Source organism: Mugil cephalus, chromosome 3 (genome assembly GCF_022458985.1).
Source record: "Mugil cephalus isolate CIBA_MC_2020 chromosome 3, CIBA_Mcephalus_1.1, whole genome shotgun sequence".
Lineage (NCBI taxonomy): Eukaryota > Metazoa > Chordata > Actinopteri > Mugiliformes > Mugilidae > Mugil > Mugil cephalus.
This window is the reverse complement of record NC_061772.1, coordinates 4,183,359-4,195,440: the sequence shown is the minus strand read 5'-3', so window position 1 is coordinate 4,195,440 and position 12,082 is coordinate 4,183,359. Positions and strand designations below refer to the sequence as shown.

General features: G+C 42.8%; 1 protein-coding gene across 1 annotated transcript in view; it reads right to left on the bottom strand.

Annotated features, from left to right (window-relative positions):
* il16 (interleukin 16) overlaps positions 1 to 11,305 on the bottom strand; it is a 32,663-nt gene extending 21,358 nt beyond the window's left edge. Inside the window, exons 1-5 of the mRNA XM_047579946.1 lie at positions 11,095 to 11,305; positions 5,138 to 5,381; positions 4,604 to 4,880; positions 2,407 to 2,546; positions 730 to 847 (exon numbers count right to left, since the gene is read on the bottom strand). Of these exons, the coding sequence (XP_047435902.1) occupies positions 730 to 847; positions 2,407 to 2,546; positions 4,604 to 4,880; positions 5,138 to 5,381; positions 11,095 to 11,107 (792 nt within the window). The 5' untranslated portion in view covers positions 11,108 to 11,305. The remainder of the gene's footprint in view (positions 1 to 729; positions 848 to 2,406; positions 2,547 to 4,603; positions 4,881 to 5,137; positions 5,382 to 11,094) is intronic.
* Between the last annotated feature and the right edge of the window lie 777 nt (positions 11,306 to 12,082).

Below are 12,082 nucleotides of genomic sequence, written 5' to 3'. Positions count from 1 at the left end.
TTAATATTTTGCATTTCACAGAAGACTTGAATTTCTTAACATTTCTGTGGATTTCTCTAAATACCCAGAGAGTTTATCAAACTGTCAGTGAGGTCAGAGTTTGTTAAATTCTCTTTCTGTCCCAGTCTGACTTAGCTACCATTTATAGACTTAGTGTCTTTGAAGAATTACAACCAAATTTACGTTTGTTAAGTTAAGCAAATCTCTTCGAATGGTGACATTTTCTGACTGTGCCCCACAGAGCTGGGCGTCTGAGTGTGTGGGGAGACTGGAAATGTGCCTGCATGTCGATAAGAATGCCATGCCTACACTTGAATAGTTACTGTCATTTTTTATTATTCTACTGCCAGCGCCCGGATGCTCTGTCTAGCAATGCTCACATATATTAGAACTTGGCGAACTGAAAGCTATGCATGCATTTAACTATTTATAGGGTCCACATGGCTTGATCATGACATAATGAATCTGAATATGTCAGTCAATATGTAACAAATTCACCATAGTAGAAATGATGTGCTCGCATTAGCAGATCAATACCATTTGTGAACAAAGTTCAGAAATCATGGAAACTATTGATCAATATATGTTCCAGCTACTTATAGATAAGAAAGTAGACATACAGTAAATACTAGCATTTTGCTTTACTGGACTCAAGACATTATGGTATTTTGTTCTTAAAGAATAATGGACAGAGAAACACAATGCCTGAGCATATGATGTTAGTGTTACCTCAGTAAAGGCTTTAATGTGAATGCTCTTTATTCTCTCCCCACCCATCCAAGTACTGCTTTTCAGAAACTGTCCGTTAAAGGGTGCCAGCTTGTCTGGGCTCGGGAAGCTGTAGTGTCTGAGGAGAGAAAATGCACAGAAGCAGCTGAAAACAAAGAGGACACAAATGCACCTGTGAGGTCTCTTTTCCTTTGAAACTAAAAGCTGTGTACTACGCACTTCCACTTTTGGTCGATTGCGAAACTCACTGTAGGTACTTTTGAGTTAGAAGACTAAAGGTATCCTGAAGAGACCGTGACCCAGGACTGGACTAGGGAACAGTATTTCTGTTAGTGGGTCTGCTCTCAAAGACACATTCTTGCTGCCATATATATGTTGTTCCATTGACTGACAGCAGATGGCAATAATCCTCAAGAAATTCAGCCAGACATCAAAAAATAAAGTACAGAAGAAAACTGTGTATTCAATAAAGATGCATATCATCAGCAACACTGAGTCCCTCTTAAGACAGAAAGGACAGAGCAGGCTGATCTGGTTGAGGACACTCAGATCATGTGTACTAAGCTGAACAGCTGTATCTACTGTGCTGTGTTGCCCTGGAGCGGTGGCATTGAAATGTGTGGCACCAACAAAATGGGCAAAATTGCTTTTTTTATTGTGTGTATTTACCATAAATGTTGTGCATGTTTAGTATATACCACACTATTTGGACTCATACTCAGTCTTGGCCAGTAGCATGTCACTGTTCTTGGTGCTTTCCTGCCACATGACCTAATACCATCTTCCTTCCAAATAAGATATTAAAAGGCATTTTTGTGCTCATAAAAAAATACTCATGAATGTTGTCATCACAAGAGATTCAGTGTGACAGCGCAATTTTGACGCCACCAACACCAATTGATTATCTGGCTAATTTGATCAAAAGATTTGCTCTACATTATTATCACTGCTCTATAAAAATGACTCCAGAGCAGATCTAGGGGGCAGAAGCCAAACCATTAAAGTGCACAGCAAACACTACACTCTTGAAAGTAGCAGGAAGTCACTTATAAATCTAATACAATATTTAAAATGTACACCAGAGGTCTTCAGTAGTACACAGACAAAAGAATCTTCAGCACTGAATTCTGAAGCTCAAGGGTCCTCAGAGTCAGCAGTGACAATGGCTGTCTATTCCTACATTAACATTCCAGAGCCAGAGCAAAGACAATTTAGACACATCCACTTTCACATAAACAGTTGCAAGAGGTTGCTGCAGCTCCTGAAATGAGATTCCGGGGTTCTTCAAGCCTCAGCAGCCTTTTCCTGGCGAGTATTTTCTGGACTGACTGGCTGTGCAAAAGTGGATTTCATCTGAAATCTACACATCCACATAGATGGATGATTCCTCTCATTATTCCATACAATGATTTTCCCGTCTGAAGGTCTTAGAGAGCTCTTTAGCTCTTGACATGATGACAACACTCATGTGACAGATACCAGGCGATCACTGGGTCCACCAGCGCTTCATTTTGAATGAAACAGTCAATTTTTCATTAGGGATTAGATGAGTGACACTATGATTTTCTTTTGCACATTTAGTACAGATGAGTGTCTTTTTATGTATTTAACACATTCTAGCTGTCACCTTTTACTCTTTCAAGGACATCACATTAGATAAAGAGTGTCTGCTATTACCTGTGCAGGGCTCCTCCGTTCCTCCCCGGCTCCACATTAGTGTCTTTGTCGTCTGTCTGCACGCTGTTATCAGCCATTTGTGGACCACGCACCTCCTCAGCGGGCCCTGTGGCTACACACATCCTCCAGATGCTGCTCTCCTATACACGACCAGAGACATACACGCAGACAACAACAGGCATAAGTGGACCTCTGTATGACGCTGAAGAAAGCATACTTTATGAACATTAAACAAACTGAGTGAGCATTACTAAGCCAAGGACTAGGAAAACAACAGTATGTTTTTATAGGTGCATGAACCAGGTCATATGTTTGTGAGGTAGAGTCATGTACCCCTCAGTGGCTTTTAAAACAACATTATGTGATCAGGTTATTACATCATATAAGACTGTGTCTTCAAATGGGGCTCAAGGGATTCTATTTACGTCAAATACTACAATATATGAAACAGAACTTTTAGAAAGACATCACAACAAAGGCACATGTGATCATGTGAATTAAAGGATCCAGTATTCAGTAGCTACGATCAGTCCTTTGAGACAACAGGGCTCATGTCTCTTTATTTACAACATCACTCATAAATCTCCCCTTTGACAGTAAAGGATTTAGTCTCGATTCAAAAGCCAGGGGGGTATAGGTGTGACATTTTAGCTGTCTGGTAGGCGATTAAAAGTGATTGATGTCAAATGTGGCATGAATTAGCCCCAGAGGAAAGCCCCTGCTCCATTAAATTACTCTTGAGCTCAGTTTTGGTCAGGGTTGTTTAGCGGCCTGGGCTTGAGTCCATAAAATAGTATAGTCATCTGTAAAGTCCTCACTACGACTGCTGGTATAATGGATATCACTGCGAGTGAAATAGCAGCTTTTTGCCGTAGCTTCAGATTTAGCGCATCAAATTACTTGTCAGTGATACATGAGCTGCGTGGCTGAAAGGATGTCAGTGTTTTATTGCTCTGGTCCAGGCAGAAATGTCTCCACAACTACAGTATGCAACACTAATATAAGGAATAAATATGTCTGTCAGTGCAATGGGCTGTTGACATATTTGTCGACATATTTATTCCTTTCATTAATGATTCCCTCATTAGAGTGATTGTATCAGATTTCATTTTTGTGGAGCACTATCATCAGGTCAATTACAAATATATAAATAGATAAATAAATAACATTCCTATCAGTCTCAACTGTACTTTGGGTTTGTGCTAACATGCTCATCTGAGGTAGTGATTAGGTAAACATGGTTATGGTTAGCCTAAATTATATTATAGAGCACAAGATGCAGACATATAATTCAATTTAACGCTTCAATGGTATCTATCTATCTATCTATCTATCTATCTATCTATCTATCTATCTATCTATCTATCTATCTATCTATCTATCCACTCGTTTATGTGCGGTGAGTGACAAGTGGCTGTCAGACGATCCGTACTTGACATTAGTGGAATGTGTGTTGAGGCTGAGCTGAAGAAATGGAACATCGTAACAAATGCTGTCTTTGTCTGAACGGCTGACATTCAAGCTGGCCAATCTACCAACACAGCGGCTCGGGGCATGTGATTATCATTTCATTTAGACAAGACAACATTCCCCACAGCAAACATAGCACAGTGTCAGCGTATGGAAACCGTATTTTGGGATATATAAACAAGAAACACTCATTTCTGCATGAAAATAGCCTATGTGAGTTTTGGGTTAAGTGAATCTGTCTAGAAGAATTTGGTCTGATTGAGTTTGATTGTTTCAATCAGTCACAAGGCTAGAACGAATCACGCTTCACCGGGAGGCAGACGTCCATGTGTTGAAACACGTGTTGTACATGTTGCTGTTAGTGTAATATGAATATAGGAATTCATCCGCATATAAACCTCAGGTTCAGGAAGCTGACTATGGCCAAAGGCTTTGACATACGCTGAACGCAAACACCTTGTGACTCAGTACTAAGAGGCAATTTTATTAGGAAACACTGCATGAAGCACTGCTGCTATATTTATCCACAGAGGCAGATGAAACAAATCACTTAGTCAGACCTCACGCATATCTTGAAGACATAAATTCCTGGATGACGCATCGTTCCTCTTACTTCTAAATTTAGAATTAAAGTTACAGTATTTGAGTCTAAACACCTCGTAATTAAGAGGTCCCTGTTTCATATTACAATATTTTTTTATTTTTTTAGAACAAACCGCAGCTGTACCTTGATGCTGAAGGACCTCCTTAAGCTCCTCTTGTTTTCCCTGAGTGTGGCAGCTTGATGCTGGTTTTCAGCCTCTGAGACTCCTTTCTTCTCTGTGGATGACTGTTGGGTCATCTTCCATTGTCCGTTCTGTGCATCCTTGCACCCCGTGTGATCCCCAGAAATCCTGTTTGACGTCCAGCTTGAACCCCATGTCCTGCACCCGTCTGAGAATTCGCCTGCATGTTTCTCCTCTGGGAGGTCATCATTAGTCTTGGAGTGACACAGGATCAGGGACCTGGACAGTCAGGGAAAGTCAGAAAGTGAAATCCATTTATTAAATGACTAGAACAGCAGCACATAAAACTAGAGTAATGCATGGATGTGGAAGTACATGCATATCACAAGTGAAATAATACTTCCTCAAACGTACTTTCAGTATCTCTGGTTGTGACAATACTTACATTATCCTGCATAAATGTAACTAACCTAACTTTTAAGTGTTGTGCGCCTCCTGCATAGCCCTGCCTGTAAGCCTCTGACCGACACTCGTACCTGGAGAGCATGGCCAGCTTCTTGGAGCGGTGGTTGTAGCTGCTGGTTGGGTTGTGGTTGTTGCTTTTCCTCTGGTCCCTGCTTCTCCTCTCCATCCTCCTAGCAGCCGCTGTGCAAGCTTTCCTCCTCTGGTGAGAGTATCTCTGAGGCATGGCTGCCAGTGAGTGTGTATGTGTGTGTTCCGGGTGCTCAGGAACCAACACACTCCTCCCCTCCAGCCTGAAGCCTAATGGAGTGGGACGCTCTGGAGGGCAATTAGAAAATTCAGTTAGGACAGTCAGACCGCATCCGTGTGTAAGTGTTCTGAGAAACTGCTGAGGCAATGGTGGAGGCTAAACAGAAATAAAAGCGCTTTTCTTTGCCGGCTTTGAAAAAAAAAAGAAAAGTTCTCCTCAGTCGTCCCCATGACAGCAGCCTAATCACACTGTTGTTGAGAGAAATACAAAAACGACAACATAGAGTAGCAGAAATCAGTCTTTTTTTCCATGTACATCTGTGCTGTGTGGGAACAGATAATGATGTTAGCCATGGCCTACTGGTCCCATTAATGGGCTGGGGTGAATGATGGTCTGCGCACACTTCACACTCCAGAGAGCACTACAGGATGACCCTCAAATACATTATACATGCTAGTGTAGATGGCCTCTCACACGCCTTGAACACTTAGTAAACAATGTGCTGGGGCTCTTTAACCGAAACCAAGAATGTCTTTGGTCTGACATCATTATATTGGCACTTTCTCCTAGCACCCTCTCAGAGCCTGACTAATATGATGCTGATGCACCCAAAGGCTGGGATTGCTTCACGTTGACTGAATTAGCGCAGTTAGCTCAACCGTTGTGACAGCTTTGGATCCAGGTGACAGTAAGTTTTTCTCTAATTCCAGCTTTTAGGATAAGATTCATGTTAAGATAGGAGTTTTGCATTCAAGGGTGGACAGTTGTCCAGAATTTCTAGAGAGAATTTCTAGAGGACCATCTCCGTTCCTCTTCCCCCTGTATACATCTGACTTCCAGTACCACTCCGGGTCTTGCCACATCCAGAAGTACTTGGGGGGGCGTCCAAGTACGAAGGTACAGGGCATCCTGGACTGTGACAGCCACCCCCTTCACCCCACCCTGGCTGGACAGGAAAGCAGCCAGAGCCAACGGCTCCTGTCACTGAGCTGCAGGACAGAGCGCTTCAGGAGGTCATTCATCCCCACAGCCATCAGAATACACAACACTAACTGTTAGTGGTCTAATGGTTAATGGCTCGACTGATTGCACTGACTGTTGCACACAGACATACAAGACACTTTATATAACCACACACTGAGACACTTTGGATCCACACTGAGACACTGAATATTCCTGTCAATGCTTTCTTGTCCAAATGTCAAAAAAATTACACTGTTTAAAATCTCTTATCCATTTATTTTTCACATGACAAACTACACAGAACAGCCAAAACATTAAAACCACAGGTGAAGTAACACTGACCATCAATACAATGTTCTGCTCGGAAACATTTGGACCTGGCATTCATGTGGATGTTACTTAGACAAGCAGCACCCACCTAGACCAGACCAGACACCCCCACCCCATAGCAATGACACTCCTTGATGGCAGCAGCCTGACACAGACACACACAAAAACAGTTTAGGAACAACTAAAAAAAACATGAACATGAAGCACAAGGTGTTGACCTGGCCTCCAAATTCACTAGATCCCAAACTGATCAAGTATCTGTGGGATGATCCACAGAGGCCCCTCCCCTCAACCCACAGGACCCAAAGACCCCCACTAACAACATTCTGTTTTCAGACACCACAGGACACCCTCAGAAGACCCATGTCCATTCTCTGATGAGTCACAACTGTTTTGGGGGCACAAGGGAGAACTGCACAGTAGGTGGTCATAATTTTACTCTATGCTTAGTGGTTGTAGCTGTTTTCAGTCTTTATGCCAGATTAAGTCCACTGTCATCTGACCATAGAAAGAACAGATGTTACAAAATATTTTTCTCTTCAAATGCAATCTTACTGACTTATTATATCATAGTAATATTGTGTAATAATATTGTGAAGAAATAATAGTATTATGCAACTTATGCTACTGATTCACATGTGACCTACATGCATCAAGTTGACTACACTTGAAACATGGCCACCATATATATTCCAGAAGGCATGATATGAAGCTCTAAGTACTCATTATAAAACTAGCGGTCAGTGGAACGCTGCACAGACGGCAATGAACTATTCCAGTCCTGACACAAGTCCTTGAGGACGAGTGGACATGGTAGTGGAACAAGAGCAACAGTGTCATAAGTATCAAAATGCAATTGCATTACAGCACTTGCAATCTACCAATGTAACAAGAAAAGTGACATACCATCAGTCCCTTTTTAGTCTTACAACTGCTAAAGTTAATGAAGGCCTAGCTCAGATTTCCCTCTGAAGTCAATACAGACCTCAAGTGGTGTGTTCCTGTTACTGCAAAAAGTAGGGATGTTTAAAGCCGAGATAAAAGCCTAATTTGTGTGATATCCCATCTTGTAGTCATGTTGAATAAACCCAGCAATGATCCCAGTCAGCCACACACACTATACAAAGAAGTGTGACAATCCCTGGTCTAGAAGTTTGCAATGAAGGTGCTTCATGTTAAAATCTCATGAAGTTAATAGTGGAAAGCACTCTGTATAGAACTCTTTAAGCTGTGGCTCGATATCTTTGGCCTGATCTTGGTGAAGGAGTTGTAAATATCTGAGTACTCTGTGCAGCTGGCTGATGTGGCGGAGGCCCATATACTGACAAATGCCTCTCTGTGCTGTGAATACTACAGCGTGCAGGTGGAATATAACAGACCTCTACAAACTAAAAATGCTGTTTAAGACGTGTAGGGAGCTGGAATCTCACCAAAACACTTAAATGATCGTTTTTTTAATTACATGTAAAAATGGATTGTATCATAACAATATGTAACATTAATTAAGTACACAATAATGGAATGCTAAAAAATAAATAACTTAATAACAACCAGGCTCGGCTGAATGCGTGTAGAAGAAAAAGCTTTCGTTTCTGGTGTATCAGAGGCTCTGACCCTGGAAGTGTGTTAGCAATTATCGAACATTAGTCTGCTGTTGTGTAGCCCAGATAGACAGGAAGCACAGACATGGATCTCTCTGCTACAGTCTTGTGAGCCTCACATACTTCATCTGTCCCTCTCTCTGTTATTCTCTCTTCACAGGCTTCTATCCAGCTGGAAATCAGTAGTTTAGTGTTGAAAAGCAGATGCTAAACCAACTAGTGAAGTCCAGTGAACTCTAGAATAGCATTTAGATTAACTTTAGTCACCCACAGCAACTCTGGAGTTGGACTGCCCACCACCCCCTTCCACCTTAAGGTACTTTATTCATAGTGCGTTCTTCATACTTAATGATGACATACACCAATCAGGTATACCATTATTACCACTGACAGAAGAAATGAATAACAGTTACCATCTTGTGACAATACAATGTTCTGTTAGGACCTGGCATTCACATGGATGTTACTTAGACATGTAGCACCCACCTAGACCAGACCAGACACCCCCACCCCATAGCAATGACACTCCTTGATGGCAACAGTCATCCCCAGCAGGATGCAGCCTGACACAGACACACGCAGAAAAACAGTTTAGGAACAACTCAAAAAACATGAAGAACAGCACAAGGTGTTGACCTGGCCTCCAAATTCACTAGATCCCAAACTGATCAAGTATCTGTGGGATGATCCACAGAGGCATCCCCTCAATCCATAGGACCCAAAGACCCCCACTAACAACATTCTGTTACCAGACACCACAGGACACCCTCAGAAGACCCATGTCCATTCACTGATGAGTCACAACTGTTTTGTAGCCTTTGTCTATCAACACTTCAACCACTATCAAAACTTAAAGGGACACATTGTAATCAGTTATGGCATCAAGTGGGATATTGATCTGGTCAGTTAAGTAGTAGAGGAGGTCACTAATCAGTGTCAGTTGCTTTGGTCTTAATCAAAAAACAGGTGAACTATAGAGGCGACAATGAGACGACCACTGACATGTTTCCCTACTCATATTTCTTGAATGTTTTTCACTAGTTTTGTATTTGGCTAGGGTCAGTGCCAGAAGGTTTGCTGTGTCTCCAAGCACAGTCTCGAGAGCATGGAGACGATTCCAGGAGACAGTTAATCTGAGAGGGTTGGACATGGCTGTAGAATGTCCTCAGCTCATCGGCAGGACTTGTATTTGTCCCTTTGTGCAGGATGAGAACTGCCAGACTACAAAATGACCTCCAGCAGGCCACTGGTGTGAATGTCTGTGACCACATACTCAGAAACACATACTTCACAAGGGTGGCCTGATGTCCTCTAGTGGGCTCTGTGCTCACTGCCCGGCACTGTGGAGCTTTATCAGCATTTGCCATAGAACACTAGATACACCACTGGCCAACCAGTGGTGTTCACAGATGAAAGCAGGTTCACCCTGAGCACATGTGACAGACATGAAAGGGTCTTGAGAAGCCAGAGAACATTATGATGCCTGTAATATCATTCAGCATGACTGGTTTGGTGATGGTCTGGGGATACATATCCATGGAGGAATCCTGACTGTCATTAGGTAACTGGATGAAATCCTTGGACCTACTGTCAGACCCTACACTGGCTTTCTCCTGGTGCACGACAATGGCCGGGCTCATGTGATGAGAGTATTGAGCAGTTCCTGGAGGATGAAGCAATTGATACCACTGGCTGGCCAACACGCTCGCCTGACCTGAATCCAATGGAACACCTCTGGGACATTATGTTTCGGTTCATCCGACACCACCAGTTTGCACCTCAGATCGTAGGAGATACCCTAGGACACCATCCATCATTTCATTAGGAGTATGCTCTGGACGTTGTCAGGCATGGACACACACATGTGGGGTCCATACAAACTCCTGAGTACTGAGTTGCTGCAATGACATCTCAGCTGAATGGGCTAGCCTTCTGCATTTTTTATTCACTTTCATTTTCAAAGGTTGACCATTTTCATCAAAAAAGATGGCCTTCTTTCGTTCTTAACACATTATCAGTATAGATATCCAGCATCAGTGGTTTTCCCTCTGAGATTTGATGTGTTTTCAAGTGTTCCTTTGATTTTTTTGAGCAGTGTGTATCTGCGTATGTGTATGTGTATTCTTTTTGCCAGTAGCACAGGGGCTCCCTTCTAACAGAACCTGATTGAGAGAAAGTGGGTGGGGTGTCCAGGGGAACAACGTGTGTGCTGTTTGGAGTTTTCACTGGGGATTTTTCCAGTCCGTGAGACAGAGCAGGACCTACAGAGTACAGCCAAGAGAGTCATCTGAAGGGAAAACTTCAGCTGCAAATGAATAATCTACCACTTTTCCAAGGTGCCAAATATGGGTCTGAAAAGAACACAGCTGATCTAATTCTTGTTCGGCAAATGATGTCACTTTCTCAGGGGAGGTGCTGAGGTGCTAGTCTGGCCTCTGCTGTATTAGTGTCGAATGACAACTGCGTGCTGTGTATGGCCATATGTTTGTATGTCAGATTTTGTGTGGCGGTGAAGAGAGTAGAAAGGAGAAGGAAACTGGCCCCACCGGCCTGTGCTCTAAAAGTCGCCTTGGAATGGACATACACAATGTTATGTAATTTGTTTTCCTATCTGTGTGTCTACACTGGTCCATGAATCCACACACACTTTATTAGGTTATTCCACAGCCCCCACAACAACAAGTGCAGCATCTGACTTCCCTGCTCTGCAACTAATTTTGATAGTTACACAATACTCAGAGTCTCCTTCTCTTGCTCTCCTGTCATATATTCTCCTGCAAGCACGTGACTTTGGATTCCATTCTCAGAGACACATGGTTCTGATATTTACTTTAGGACTTATACCGCTAAAAGCACTTCAGCACTGGCAGTGGAAGTTCCTACTCACCGTAGTCGATCATGTTGTCTCAGGAGGCGTCCACTGCTTCTACCGAAGGTGCAAACAGGCAGTCAAAAAGGGTTTCACTCCAGACAGAAAGGCAGATGTTCAGACAGAACATCCGGTCAGAAGCCGACGTATCATTCAGAGCATGGCTTTCTTGCTGTGATTCATCTGGGGTAATGCGCCTGTACCTCTTCTCCTCCTCTGCCTTCCTCCTCCTCCTCCTCCCACTTTTTGCCTCCCCTCCTGCCTGGAGAACACAACAGTGTGTCTCAGAAAGGCATGGCTCCCCAAAATTACTGCCCCTTTCCTGTGAGCCCGCTCCAGAGAGGAAAACACACCGCAGTTAGCTGGGCCTGACCTCACACCTACTTTGCGTCACACACTGGTTGTAGTCTTTTACAAGGCTCTGCGAGCATGTGTGTGTGTGTGTGTGTGTGTGTGCGCCCACAGGGTACATACTGTGTGCTGCAGAGGATGAATAGAGCCTCTGTGGCCCACTCTAGTTTACATAGAAATACACACTCCTCATCTGAGTGCATGTGTGTGTGACCCTAGTTTTCTGTCTGGCTCAGTGGTGGGTAGCAAACATTCAAATCCGGGCTGATTTTTGGTGGAAGCTGTGGATGCCGGGAACCATTTCTGGTTGAACTCAGTTTGCTTTAGACAGGCTATGATGGGAGGTGAGGCCTTTACAGGGTTTGGTATGTGGTTTAGGACATGGACGAACATTAAATGCGGGCTATTTTCAAACTCAGAGGAAACCAACATTCTTAACAAAAAGGGTGGTGTCCAAGAGGAGCTGCGCAAACTTTATTTTGTCTTACAAACCCTCTGTGGTGAGTTTTAAGGCATCCAAAAAAAAATACACAAACTGTATATTCATCATAAAAATTACTTTTTTTTAATAATAATAATAATTAGCAATAAAATCAATGTTCAGATTATTTACCGGACATTTCATAATTATCTACAAGCTATTGTTTTTTGTAAA